The sequence below is a fragment of the Colletes gigas genome, unplaced genomic scaffold (assembly GCF_013123115.1).
Source record: "Colletes gigas isolate AHSC1104 unplaced genomic scaffold, ASM1312311v1 Colletes_gigas_Sc00026, whole genome shotgun sequence".
NCBI classification, from domain to species: domain Eukaryota; kingdom Metazoa; phylum Arthropoda; class Insecta; order Hymenoptera; family Colletidae; genus Colletes; species Colletes gigas.
The window spans coordinates 802,731-817,960 of record NW_025106655.1 but is presented as its reverse complement, the minus strand read 5'-3'; the positions used below and the strand labels follow the sequence as shown (position 1 = coordinate 817,960).

Genomic DNA, 15,230 nt, shown 5'->3' with positions numbered 1-15,230 from the left:
CAATTACAATAATTTTTGGTGAATAGACGTACCCCAGAAATCCTACCCATTTTCTAGAAGAAAATTCAGTACGAACGGAACTTTAAACGTTAATAACCGTTTAACGAAATCTCAATCAACAAATTAGCATTCTTGATTTTCGTCTTATTTTGGCCTGTAGAATCTTCCATTAAAATTTTTCCCAGGGATGGCCAAACACCCTGTATAAACATACACAAATTTAGTATGCACAGCTGTTTACGTATGATTTATAGTATAAAATATTTGAATGATATTCGAAGTATACACGATGTTCGAATATCCGGATATAGAAAAGTTCGAGTAGTCCCAACGAAGTACTTATATAGAGTGGGCCAAAATTCGTAAGTCGAGAATGTGGAATATCATTTTACACGTAGCTTCGTTCTCGATAAAATCGATTTCGAAAATTCATCGAGTACGCGTGTAATTAAGTACTTTGCCTGATGTGTTCTTGGCCCACCCAGTATCTTGCAAGAAGCTTCTCCTTTTTTCTATTTCTGTAGTTTATCATTCACGTATTAACTAGGGTTAGGATTATTTGAATATTGTGCAGGTATTCGAACGTTACGGATAAACTTCGAATATTTAAATCTTCAAATATCACTGTTCGAATATTATTTTTCGAATATTTCGCTGTGGCTTAAATTAAGCTTCTTTACGAGGTCCAACCAACTAATCTTATCACGTATTATCAAAGGAGCAATAAACTAATTGAAATTATCTTTTCCAAATTAAAGAACTTCGTTCCACGCCACGCGATTCGAAATATTCGAACAATTTTCAGTCTAGTATTCGAATCGTTGAAACGTTCGAATATAGAACAATTCTACAAGTAGTTTCAGTCCTAGTGAATTCGATATTTGAATACTTTGCATCTCGAATTCGTTTGTTCTTCGCTGGAAGCTTTTTATCGATTCGACCAACTTTAGCGTTAAGTCTATCCTAAATGTCTTAAGCAACAACTTGGCTACTCTCGATTAATGTTTCCCTACTGGGTCATTCCATGCGAAATGGGACACTTTTCGGAGTACCATGTCGGATTTTGTTCTACTTTGAATATGTTGTAGTCTTTAGTGATATATAAACGTATCTCGAAGGATTTTTAAAAATTTTAAAAATTGTTGGTTTTACATCTGTTTGAAATATAGAGCTCACTTTTTTTCAATAAATAATAGCTGCTAAAGTAAGGAAGTTATAAAAATGAAATTTTAGGTACTTGTAGCAGACCCATGGGAGTATCAAATAAAAATTATTTCAATTAAAAAAAAAATTTTTTTAACTATTTATTTTGCAATTGTTTACAACAAATGTCATTTTTTTATAGCGGGGACATATTTAAAAATCTGAAAAAAAATGGGCATATAGTCCTGTTTGTCCCCTTCACGGACCAAGTTTTAAAAATACGGACACTTTAAAATTGGCCTTATAAAAATTAATTGAATGGAACGCTGCGTCGCGTCGTGACATGCTGGCTCGACCGGCCAAGTCGCGCAGTGCCTGCAACCGCCAAGCGGCTATACCTGCTATTGTTATACATAGGGTGTTGGACTGCTGGAAAATGTAACAGTTATTGGACACTCACTCTTTGTCAATGACACTTAGCATTATACACATTTATGTTGTCAATATTCAATGGGATAGGATGTTCAATGTTCTAGTGGGATAGGATATGATGGGATGTGATGGGATTAGGTTCTGGTTAAGAAATAATGGTTGGATTGTACCAATGATCATCTACCGGATTAAATTGTTTGTTATAAAATTACTTACCTCATAACAGCTACAATTGTTGATTTTTCACTGTCTGAAAAAATTCGGGCAGTTAAATGCGTTACTTCTTTAGTTGGTGTAAATAAGTGAAAATTGTGTGTTCCACAGATTGTTGTAGCCAGTCCACGCCTTTCCAGCAAGAATTCCGAATGTTCCTTATATTCTTCTTTTGAGTTGAATTCAAAATGTACATTTTTAACAGCAACACAGTTTGTAGATGAATTAGAAATCCGATTACCAAAGTTGCAAATTCACGATTTTATTGCAAGAAGTCAAAGCAGCTTTTTTAAATATTCTAAAGAAAATGTAGGACCTGATGAATTTGTTGTCGTCGGCGATTTTGCGGAAAATTATTCCTTCGCTATCCAAGACGAAATCCAAAATTATCATTGGTCCAACAAACAGGCGACAATACACACATTCATTGCATATTATCAGGTGGATATTTGTTTAAACCATGAAAACTTTGTAATTATTTCGGATTGTCTCCAACATGACAGCACTGCAGTCCATTTATACCAGAAGAAATTAGTGGAATTTTTGAAGGAAACACATGGCACAACTATCAAGGAAATCAAATATTTTTCTAACGGAGCATCATCACAGTACAAAAATAAATATAATTTATTAATTCTCAATTTCCATTTTGAAGACTTTGGAATCAACGCCGAATGGCATTACTTTGCAACATCGCATGGCAAAAATGCATGAAATGGTACTGGTGGTTCTTTAAAACGTCTTGCTGCTCGAGCTAGTTTACAAAGACCGTTGGAAGACCAGATAACGACACCACAAAAATTATTTGATTGGGCAACTGCCAATATTAAAAACATACATTTGCAATTCAGCTCAACAGAAGAATATAAGAAACATTCGGAATTCTTGCTGGAAAGGCGTGGACTGGCTACAACAATCTGTGGAACACACAATTTTCACTTATTTACACCAACTAAAGAAGTAACGCATTTAACTGCCCGAATTTATTCAGACAGTGAAAAATCAACAGTTGTAGCTGTTATGAGGTAAGTAATTTTATAACAAACAATTTAATCCGGTAGATGATCATTGGTACAATCCAACCATTATTTCTTAACCAGAACCTAATCCCATCACATCCCATCATATCCTATCCCACTAGAACATTGAACATCCTATCCCATTGAATATTGACAACATAAATGTGTATAATGCTAAGTGTCATTGACAAAGAGTGAGTGTCCAATAACTGTTACATTTTCCAGCAGTCCAACACCCTATGTATAACAATAGCAGGTATAGGCGCTTGGCGGTTGCAGGCACTGCGCGACTTGGCCGGTCGAGCCAGCATGTCACTACGCGACGCAGCGTTCCATTCAATTAATTTTTATAAGGCCAATTTTAAAGTGTCCGTATTTTTAAAACTTGGTCCGTGAAGGGGACAAACAGGACTATATGCCCATTTTTTTTCAGATTTTTAAATATGTCCCCGCTATAAAAAAATGACATTTGTTGTAAACAATTGCAAAATAAATAGTTAAAAAAATTTTTTTTTTAATTGAAATAATTTTTATTTGATACTCCCATGGGTCTGCTACAAGTACCTAAAATTTCATTTTTATAACTTCCTTACTTTAGCAGCTATTATTTATTGAAAAAAAGTGAGCTCTATATTTCAAACAGATGTAAAACCAACAATTTTTAAAATTTTTAAAAATCCTTCGAGATACGTTTATATATCACTAAAGACTACAACATATTCAAAGTAGAACAAAATCCGACATGGTACTCCGAAAAGTGTCCGATTTCGCATGGAATGACCCTACTGTGAAACTACTTCGAGCTCGCGGGCAAACGCAGCTAGCATTTGCATTGCAAATTATTTCTACATCTCGGGACAAACTCGATCGAGACGATCCCCAAACACTGACATTTCTTTCCATTTTCCTTCGGTCGCGTTTCGTGCGCGTAAATTCTGATAAATTATTGCTGAAAAATAGTCGATCATACCATTATACGTATACAAGATGCTCGTTTGAAATAAGATGAAAGTAATCGTGATCGTAGTCCCATTTTAAAAAATATCTTAATAAAAATTGTTTGCCAAAATGCTTGTCCTTTTGAAACAACGTATGTTTCTCTATCGCCAAAAGTAGGCGAATTTGACCACTCTGTTCCGAAAGTACTTTGCCACGAATTGCGTCTGAGATCGTGAGATGTTGATTTCAAATGAGAATACGACCAAGGAAAATAGAAAAACGTTCTTTCCGTTATATCGATTGACTTCGACAGAGATTACCTTAATTACAGGTGACGTATTTACGCGCGTCGGTTAGTCACATATTTAACAATGACGATGTATACGATAAATACCTTAGACACAGACAGCGATATTTGTTGGCCGCGATCGGTCGCCCTATTGTAATGACATCCACATCGAGAACGTGAACTTCTAAAATGATGTCGAGTAGTTTGGTATGTAAATTGATTCGCGATATAACGATCGCAACGATCGATCGTCCGGTCGTTGCTCTCGATCTATACATGTTTTTTAAGTTCGACAGGCTCGTACGAATAATGTTGAACATTGCGAGATTCTAGCGTACGTTTTAACATGATATATGATTACTATTTATCATTATTTAACAATTAACCCCTCCGTGTAGCAATTTTGTCCGCGAATTCATAATAACTTCGTTTCATCTGTTCAGAAATATTGCAAAACCGATTCTATAAAAAACAAACTCGATCGTATCGTGTATTTACGTGAACAGTACGTTTCTTTTTTTATATTATTTATAACGTACCGCGTTATGTACAATTTAATCCCAAACAATAGCAACGATTCGTTCAACTTGGACGATATAAAAGTACAAAGTTGCCACACACAGGAGCACCTAACAAATTTTTCGCAACGGGCGCGTCGTTATTTAAACAACGGTTCGCGAAACCTCTCAGTGATCGGAACGAAAGCTTCCCACAACGAATTGTTCCGGCGATGACGAATCGTGAGCTCCTTGAATTATCAGTAACGAGAAAATATCTTAGATTTTATCTTATTGTCGTATAAAATGCGCGTTTCTTTATGACGTATTTCCAATTTAATTTTACGCTCCAATCATATAATAAAATGCTTTACGTGCTCGTTACTTATCGATACTTTGTGCGATACAACGATTTTTTTTCTTAGTCTTTATGTACTTTCAACTGTCGCGTACCTCCCTCCCCCTCCCCCCTCCCACCGTGCACCCCTAGTTTACATCGACATAAATTCCGTACGTGTAAATAATAATATCGAAAGCAAATCGAGTGAATCCGGATCGAATTGCATTGTTTACTTTCAGTTCGAACGTCGTTCGCGATGTTTGTCCGTTCGGGCGTGTAAAAAGTAGGCGAAATCATTGCGTTTCGTTTCTCGTGTCGCGATCGAGGCGAAAATAGAAAGCGAAGAGTCGCGGGAATTGTAGAAAAAATTTCTGTCGTTCGACGGAAAGGGACGTTGAGAAAGTGAAACAAGTATCTCTCGCGTAGAAAATGGCCGTTGATACGAATTAATTTTCACTGCTGAACCGATCCTTGTACCATTGATTCGTGACTGTCGTCGGTACGGTAATTCCTGTTTTCGAGTGATTTTTATTTCGAAGGTCGACGAGGATTACAGCAGGTCGACAGATTTGATCGTCGATACCGTCCCAATCGTTTCTCGAGATTATTTCAGATTGTGTTCGACGTACAATATTTAACCCTTTAGTCGGAACTATTGCTTGTAAATGGATTCGCGCCAACGTGTCGCGTTAATTGGGACGAGTACTTTCAGATTTGCTTTCAGTTCTCCTGCATCTTTGGTACAGAAAGGGGAATTCCTTGAATTTTATTTGGTGCGGCATAAAAAGCACACGTTTGATTCGACGCATGCAAGTGCAACAAGTCGATCGGTTTTCGAGCGCATAAAATATTTTTTGTTAATGTTCCTTTCGTTCGAGCGCCACCGTGACGTCGCGAAGCAACTGTTGTGCTTTCGGAACAGTTGCCAAGTAAAGGGTTAAGTAACGCTATCGATAAAGTGTATAATTGATAATTGCAATCCTTACACGTACTGTGATATGATTTTCATTCGTCCACGCAGGTTCACGTAGGATTCACGCATGCGCAGGAGACATCGCTCGAGGATGAAATTATTTATAACGTAATTCATCGTCTAGTGCGCTCCAAGGTGAGAATGGCCTTCGTTTAGGGCTGGGACTATTCGAATATTTTATTGGTATTCGAACGTTACGACTAAACTTCTTGTTATTCGAATGTATTTACTCAAATGTTTGAGTACTCGAATATTTGTATATTTGAATATTACTATTCGAGTAAGAAAGTACTCTATTTGAATACTACATTATATTCATACACTCGATCGTGCACAAAATATTCGAATTATTCGTAGGTTTGAGTCTGCAGAAAAATTCGACCAATAGACCCAGCCCGGCTTTGGGCTCGCTTTGTGCACCGTATTTCATTAGAACAACAACCGAACGTTGAATATACTATTAATTTGGGTTCAAAGTTTGCTCGCGATTGTGACATCTTAGGTTATTTAATTCCATTTTGCAACAGCTATAATATCTGTAAAGAAAAGCAGAGTATTCTATACAGGATGTTAGGCCATCTCTGGGAAAAATTTGAATGGGAGAATCTGGAGGCCAAAATAAGACGAAAATCGAGAATAGCAATTTGTTGATTGAGGCTTCATTAAAAAGTTATTAAAAAATTAAATTAAAAAATTTCAAATTATTCTGAAAAAATTATTGTTGGTTGTGGGGCTCAATTACAATCATTTTTGGTGAGTACACGTAACCCTGAAATCCTACTCACTTTCGAGAAAAAAATTCGAGAAGATATGAAATTGTTCAACAAAATTAAAAAATTTCAAATCGTTCTACAAAAATTATTTTTAACTAGTGAGGACAATCACAATAATTTTTAGTGAATACAGATACCTCCGAAATCTTACTCACTTTCGAGAAAAAAATTCGCGAAGATATGAAATTGTTCAACAAAATTAAAAAATTTCAAATCGTTCTAAAAAAATTATTTTTAACTAGTGGGGGCAATTACAATAATTTTTGGTGAATAGACATACCTCCGAAATCCTAACCACTTTCGAGAAAAAAATTCGTCTAGGTGGGCAAATTCTTCGACAAAATTAAAAAATCTCAAATCGTTCTGGAAAAATTACTTTCAATTGCGGGGATCAATTGCAATTATTTTTGGTGAATAGACATACCCTGGAATTCCTAACCATTTTCTAGAAAAAAATTCGTGTAGATGGACAAATTTTTCGACAAATAAAAAATCTCAAATCGTTCTGAAAAAATTATTTTCAATTGCGGGGATCAATTGCAATTATTTTTGGTGGATAGACATACCTCCGAAATCCTAACCACTTTCGAGAACAAAATTTGTGTATGTGGGAAAATTTTATTAATAATTTTTTAGCAATAATTTTGTTAATAACTTTTTAACGAAGCCTCAATTAACAAATTGGTATTCTTGATTTTCCTCTTATTTTGGCCTCTAGAATCTCTCATTAAAATTTTTTTCAGGGTTGGCCAGACACCCTGTATAAGAAAGTCAAGAAATTAATGTATTCTTGGAATTAAGACGACCTTGGAAAACTATAAGACTCGTGAATTATTTTTTAAAGTATTCCATACGTTTCTTTGTACGAATTATATACTTCCGGAGACTATGTTCTGTAACATAAAAAATGATTAAGCTACACTGACTCATATCGTAACGGGACATAGAGCGAGAAAAGCTCCATCACCTTCGGAGTTTTACATTATTCGAATGTTACCGTGTACAGCACCGACAAATATTTATTTACAATTGTGTCAAAAAGCTCCGCGCGTTAACGATAGAAATTTCGTAACAAATGGATTTAGAAACATTTATCTAGACGTCTTTTTACGAAAGAAACGAACACTCAACTTGTGCCTTTAACGACGAAAAGCAATACATTAACCGGACTGTAAAATAACAGTTACTATTACAACCTTTGGTTTTCTCCGTTCTTGTTTGTCGTAATTAATTAAAAAAATGGCACGTATCGTTAAAGCATTCATTGGAACGTACCGGACGCCATAATTATATTTAAGAATTCCTTCTCCTCTGTCAGTTAATTGTTCGTTAAAAAATAACGTACCAAAATAATTGATTTTGCAAAACAACGAACTATAAGCTGCCTCTAGTAGGAGTTAGAAATAACGTCTAATTTACGATTTCCTCGACGCGAATCACCAGGATAATAACTGCGATAGCTAGTATGTACGATCCTTGTCGTTTCTTCGTAATGGACATCTCGGTATAACGTTTACGAAAGTAAATTTAATTTTACTTCTCCTTTTATGTTTTTTATTCGCACGATTTGCACACCCCTGGTTTCTTCCATTCTTCTTACCGCGCTGCATTCGTCACAACCATATCTGCGAACGATAATAATATAAACATCGTTATTATAAATATATCTAAATTACAAACTTTTGTTTGTTAATATTGCTCAGTATTATTTCGTGTGTCATGTATTATACAGGGTGTTGAAAGAAAGGGTCTAAGGTTTTATGGGGCTTGTAGTGCTCGCTGAAACGAAAAAACAATACTTAATCAATCCTACAAAAATAAAAAGCAGAACTTTGGTTTCACATTTGTAAAGACATTCGCTGTGTTTGCCTTTCATCTCGATACAAGAATGTCGACACCCACGAATGGACGTACACTTTCAAATATTCTTTCCGTGTTTGGTATACACATGCATGTTCAATCCTAAAAAAGAAATCCAGAGGATTCGAGTCTAGGGATCGACTAGTGCTACATCAGTACCTACTAAGTATTTATTTTTTAACACCCTGTATATCTATGTTAATACTGCTACTACTTGGGACAAGAAGCTTTAATCATTCTGAACGATGCATATAACGTACCCAGTAATCAGTAGTAGGAAAAGAATCACTTTAAAGACCCAAGATTCTAAAAAGGATAAAAACCGATAACCGCATGAATGTTTGTTTCACAGATGTTTTCTTAACCTACGATTTTTCTGTTATATCATTCTAAATAATTGTTGCAAGGCTGAAGGAAGAATCGATTCCTTTATGACGGGGAACGTTGATTTTTCCTTCGACCTGAGCAACAAGCAAATCGTCTCACCTCTTTGCTATGTAGTACTAGTCAGACGTTTTCTCCGCTTGGTTCTGCATTTTTTTGTTGCGTTTTCTCTAGCTTCTCCACTTCCTTCTCCTTTTCCTTTTCCTCCTGCTTTTCCTGCTTTTCCTGCTTCGACTCTTCCACCTTTTCAATCTGTTGCTGCTCCTTTTCCTTCTCTTGTTCCTTCCCCTTCTGCTTTTCCTTTTCCTTGTCCTTTTCCTTTTCTCTTTCCTTCTCCTTCTCCTTTTCTTTTTCCTTTTCCTTTTCCCTGTCCCTTTCCTTCTCCCTTTCACGTTCTCGTTCCCTCTCCCTCTCTGCTTTCCGTTCCTTCAGGATCTCCATCCTGCGTGCCCTGTGCAAGCTCCCGGAAGGAAAAGTCGAATCCTCGACCGCGGCAGCCGCGGCCGCGCTCGCTCCTCGCTCCACGGCTGTCTGCTCAATAATTTACTTCACTGTATTTTCAATATGTTCTCACCGTGGAACAGATTACACGGAAAATTAAGTAAACGTCCCAGTGGTTGGGAAATTATCATTATTTTAATATTAAAGAAAAATTTGGACACACACTGGAGGTTTCGAACCCGCGATCTTTGGATTACCAGCTAGTTGTCCTGCTCGCTGACCCAACGCTACCTCGCTTTTTTTTTTTGGTAATAATGACTCTTTTTAATTAATTAACTTTTTTTTATGTTTATGGAAAGCTTGATATCAATAAATATTTACAGCAGGGACGTATCCGATCACTGGAACATTTACCTTAAACGCGTCTGGGTTAGAGCAGCTTAGGTACATACTTTCAATATAAAACTGGCCGTTGAACTCTTGGCAATGGGACTCTGCGCCGAGGACGGATGGACGTGACCGTGGCCGTGAGTACTAAAGTACCCGCCAGCTTTCGGTTTTATGTGACGATTGTACATCTCCATGTGAACGATTTTCATGAATTCGATCTGCGCCGCTAGCTTCTGGATTTCCTCCTACAGAAGCGCCAGCACGTTTGGAATACCAGTTTATTTAAGATAAATATAGGGAAATCAAACAACAGATAATTTAATCACCTTAAGTTCTTCATTTTCTTGAATCAAGTCTGTGGTTTCCTCTGGTACCAGACCTGTTCCATTTAACGAGAAGCTCGCTGTAATGCCACGAGCCCTAGCACGACTATCCCATTGATCTCCATGGCCTCGTAAAACTCGAATTACCTGAAATCATGCAAAATATATTCGAATATTTACTTAAACAGTACACGACTCCTACAAATGTGTGTTTGAAATTTTAACAATAAAGAAGACGGTGTTCTTTATCGAATAGAAAATTTATTAAAGCGATATGGGTTACCTTGGGCCCGAACACGAGAAACACAGTTACGGAAGTGGAAAGTTGCGTGCGCAGGAAGCCCAGTAAATACTTGATATCTGGCCCAGCGTGAGGGAAAATGAAAAGGCTGCAAAGAAACGAAGCAATATTACATTTTAAACTGACAACGTCGGGGTTGAATATTTCAGAAATGAAAATTCATACTGAATGGCTATCATGGTTATATTCACAGCAGCTATGTTGTAAATTGCATAGCTTATTAAACGGGCCTCGTTGAAGAGACTCTCTGCGTTGCGGACGTTGTAACACACTTTGATGCCCCACGCAAGGAACATAATCTCTCCTGTAAGAACGTGTCGATTAAAATTACGATTTCTTTCGTTAACACTAAACCTACCGACACTTCGTTATATCTATTCCTACCATGATCAGTCAAATGACCAGTAGGAATTGCTAAATATTCTTTAGGTATATAATGTTAAAGTAAATGTTAAAACAAACACAGAAGACAGCATAAAAAATAATAGTTGATATGGTCATCGGATAGGGGATGAAATGCCCTTTAAAATGAGCGTTCGTACGAGTCGATAGCTTTATTAGTTCTGGAGATATAGCGATTTTAGTTTCAAGTCGATGCGGTGGCTAGTTTCGGAGATAAGGTTTGTTTACGTTTCAAAGTTGCGCTCGCGCGAGTTCATTGATCTCGCGCGCGTCGATAGTAAACAGTGCGTAGTAAATTCTTGGAAATACTACGCCGGAACTGGGTCACGACAGTCACGTACGTAAGACAAAGAGGTCCGACTCCGCTAGACAAAGACAGAGATAGTCGAATTGAAAAAATTACCTTTCACATAAATTGCGATATCTCGAAAACGAAAAGTCCGATCGACAAAAACCAAAAGCCATTTTAAAGGGGAGACTTTACCGCTTCTAACAATAGTTCAATTACTAATAAAACAATAGTAGTTTCGGAACTGTATAACACGCGTTCTAAGTCTGTTGTGAGACATTGAAGATTCTCTCCTTTCATCTTTGCTACATATTTCCGAGTTTTTTCGTGGTTGGTTTAGTGTTAATATCGTTGTGTAATTTGTAAAGTATCATTACCGATTGCTAAACTATGGTCCCACCAATTGAACGAACATTGATAAAACTTGAGACCATAGTTGTCGGCTATCACCTCGGCGGATGGCGGCGCACTTAACGTCCACGTGCCAAGGTATATTAACATCACTAATAATATCGGGACCATCCATTGCAGCAGCTGTTTGTCCGTGAGTTTGACCTTGTGCGCGCTTTTCACACGGTACGTGAGGGAAACTCTGCGGGGAAAAGATTTTCTTTAAATTTTAATTTCTGAGCAAATCATGCTTCGAGGTTCGAACTAAAAATAGCAAATTCAATACAGTGGATGGCGTATTAAAACGGGGGTCGTTAATATGAATTTTGATAATATCAAATTCAAAATTACCGCCACGTTTTCATCAACAACGCCGTGTAAGAGATGCAGAAACCGAGGTGTCTCGTCCATTTCGTGGCGATGCAGGAGTACATGTCCAATACGGGAAATATGGCGGCCATCTGAACGAAATATGAAACGACGATTTCGTTATGTTATTGTTCTCGATGCAAGAGTAGTGATAAGAAATGTTATACGTACCTCGAGGTACATAATTGCACAACCTAAAAGTGTGATGGACAGGAATATCGGCGAAGCAACCTTGAACACTTTGAGCTTGCGGTGTTTATACATATAGGCCACGAGGATGATGGTACCGAACACACAGAAAATAGAAAACGATAGAAGGGTGATTCTGAAAACACAGGTTCGATTAGTTGGCAAAGCCTGAAATGAATTCACAATTTTGTATTTCGGAAATTAACGAAATTTGCACAGAGGGCTGTATTTATTTTATTTAACGAATTCAATGTAACGTGAATGCACGAATATATTTTGCACATTCTTCTGGAAGATCATTATTGTCGTTTGTCTTCGAAATTAAGAATTCAAGGTATTCGGTCGTGTGGACCCATCCTAACTATCTAACTGAAGAATACGTTTAAAACTTTTCGTTAAGAGAAATTTGAATAATTACCTAATTAATCAGCTTCTTAATAAGAATTCCCCCTTAAAAGACGATTCATAAGTCTATTCGTTGAAAGAAATATTCTTCAGTTATTTCGTTCAGTTAAAAGGCAGAGTATTTTTAACCTTTTGCACTCGGATACTTTTCTCTTATTACCTAATACTACACCTCAAATTAAATTGTATATCATTGGAAACGATTATTTTATTCGATCGAAAAAAGGAAAAACAAACTTTCACGCCTTACATTTCTCTTTTATACGACAACGTTTGAAACAATTTTCGATAATTGGAATGAGTAACGCTATAATAATTGGTCATTTTTTTCTATTTGAACGTACAAGTATTATGTTACATAAAAGGAGAACTTTTTATAGAATTTTATTTTGTTGCAAAGAAGCATGAAAGCTTACGTACCATCAGTTGATGTTTTCTAATTATTTATTTATTCTGTCGTACAATACGTCGTTCACTGAATTTAAGATGTTCCCAAACAGAGTACAACCAAGTGCAAAGGGTTAAATTTCAATTATGCGAGATACTCGAATCTTTCAAATTCGCAATAGATAAATGTCGCAAAGAGGAGATATTTAGAACGATTAAAAAATATTTCTCCATTTCACTCGTACCTAAACGGCCAGTTGTACGTGGCCAAGCAAGGCTCGGGTCCTTTGCACTTAGCGCAGCCGGGTGCGCAACGCAAGCAATGAAACACCTTTGCGTAAGAATCGCTTACGTTTTCTTGCATTTCTTTCCAGGCGGCTGAAACATTTACGCCCTGCGTGAGTTAGAGAACGTTACGAATGTAATTCCCATAGCAGAATGTTCGCCACTGACCTTCAACGAGAATCCCATCAAAACCAGATCGATGTTGACTCGTGCTGTAATAGCCCTTTCGACATTTACATACATATGCACCCTTTGCCCATCTACCACCGACACCGACATTATATGGACTTTGATATTCGCACTGAAAACCATACCAAAATCGTACCAAAACCATTTGAACCGTTTAAATATGCATGATCCATACAGTCGAGGCTTAGGAAGCTTAGGGGTCTGTGTAATAAACGTAATGCAAATTATACGGATTCTGAAATTAATATATGCCCCTAGAAGAACTAAGAAGGGGAGTAATAACTAAAAAATAGAGTAAATAGTGGTTATGAAAACGATAATACTATTTTATTATTCTCAAGCTCGTTTGAATTTTTCTATTAAATAGTTATTATATAAAATTTGTCTAGTGTGCTCGTTTTAGAGTTTAACTTCGAGTATTGGAATTAATTCAAATTTACAAATACACTGTGATCCACGATTAATTACAATTGGAATATGTTCTTTTAGAAATTTCCTGTGCAATAGTTACCTGTGTAGTGTCATTATGACACTTGTGCGTCCCTTTAAAAGATGCTATTTGATTGTTTAGCGCTTCATTGTCGGTATCTTGCGACGATACGTCGCACTGGTTCACTTCTAATCCGCTAATGTCGATGTCCACGCTTAAAAATTCTCGAACCCTTCAACAAATTGCAATCTTGTTACCATTTGTCGTGACGGAAACACAAAATACTTTTTCTTCGCTCTTTGCATTGGTTTAAATTTTCAAGTAAACGATTCCACGTTTTTGGAACACCGAGCGGGAAGGTTAACAAAAAGTAAAAGTTAGCGTTCAGGTCATGGCGACGCTGATGGATTCGTCGGCGAAGCTTGCTTTAAACGCAGTTAAATTTTACCCTGGCTTTAGAGTTTGCGAGTCGAACTTTCAGTAACGAACTAAAGGTATTAACAACGGCCATTTGGCGGCGAATATAGGGAAAGGAAAATTCGCCTAACTTCTCAGCCAGGAGCGATAAAATATCGAAGTTTATCGGAAGTTCGTCGCTTAAACGAATAACGCGAAGAGTAATTTTATTAATCCCTGGTAAACGCATTTTCCTAAATGTATTTGATAAACGGGAGATTGCTCTCGGGATGCGATCGGGAATCGTATTATTTTAATTTATCGTGAATAGAATGTTTACAAACCCGTGTCGTGAGTCCAGTGGTAGTATATTAACGCTGTAGGAGATCAACCAGCGATGACTTTTGCAAGAGAAATACGGGATGGTCCACCAACCCCTGTAGGATTCAATCGCCGGTGACTGCATGAATTTCGGTGACCTGGGATAACACGCAAACGCCACAAAACCGCCATAGAAACTTCGACCTTTTGGCGCACGCGAGATTCGTGCAACCATCAATATAAGTTGCCTTCCCTTAAATTTCGTGGTCCTGTGGCACTTCACGGTCATTCGATAGACGAAAATTAATCGAGTTTCCAACGCGTTCGCAATTATCGTCTGAATGCATCCACGTTCGAGGATTTAGCTACCCGTTAAATAGCACGGGCCACATATTAACGCGAACGTATTAATTCCCCGTAGGTTGATTAAAATCAAAGCTCGAGCTGGCAAACCACCGTGCACGAAGCATATTAGAATTTTTAATAAATGTTTCGACCATAGATTCAGGCCTTCCTCGTCGAAATTTAAAATATATTACGCCTAAAATGTGGTCAGAATTCTTGTTCGTTTTAATAAATATTAACAGTCGATAGGAGTTCACCCAAACTGTATATATTTTACGTATTCGTGCCCGGAATAATCGTTCTACACTGTATTCGACAGTTCTACGATGCACGCTATAAATATTCTCACATGTACGTTGATATATGTATATTAAAAAGCTTCTAAGGGTACACCGATAGCGTATTGATTATCGCGGATGTCTGTTTAAGCGTTTATATCCCCTTTCAAACTGAAAATCATGTTCGTGTTCCGTGCGTAGAACACTTTGTTGCTGACTCTCTCGATCGTAATTACCC

General features: G+C 37.1%; 1 protein-coding gene across 7 annotated transcripts in view; it reads right to left on the bottom strand.

Moving 5' to 3' along the window:
* Positions 1–7,422: 7,422 nt before the first annotated feature.
* Positions 7,423–15,230, bottom strand: part of LOC122401659 (probable G-protein coupled receptor CG31760) — a 32,543-nt gene continuing 24,735 nt past the window's right edge. For 2 of the 7 annotated variants that reach the window (XM_043403926.1, XM_043403931.1), the window contains exons 6-19: positions 14,393–14,527; positions 13,734–13,884; positions 13,202–13,334; positions 12,994–13,126; positions 11,939–12,092; positions 11,750–11,859; positions 11,386–11,600; positions 10,483–10,621; positions 10,300–10,405; positions 10,020–10,163; positions 9,756–9,938; positions 8,965–9,396; positions 8,739–8,784; positions 7,423–8,243 (exon numbers count right to left, since the gene is read on the bottom strand). In XM_043403926.1, the coding sequence (XP_043259861.1) occupies positions 8,986–9,396; positions 9,756–9,938; positions 10,020–10,163; positions 10,300–10,405; positions 10,483–10,621; positions 11,386–11,600; positions 11,750–11,859; positions 11,939–12,092; positions 12,994–13,126; positions 13,202–13,334; positions 13,734–13,884; positions 14,393–14,527 (2,014 nt within the window). In that variant the 3' untranslated portion in view covers positions 7,423–8,243; positions 8,739–8,784; positions 8,965–8,985. Of the gene's footprint in view, positions 8,244–8,567; positions 8,785–8,964; positions 9,397–9,755; positions 9,939–10,019; positions 10,164–10,299; positions 10,406–10,482; positions 10,622–11,385; positions 11,601–11,749; positions 11,860–11,938; positions 12,093–12,993; positions 13,127–13,201; positions 13,335–13,733; positions 13,885–14,392; positions 14,528–15,230 lie in introns of those variants that run through there. The other 5 variants (XM_043403930.1, XM_043403932.1, XM_043403927.1 and 2 more) reach the window with 5 other exon arrangements.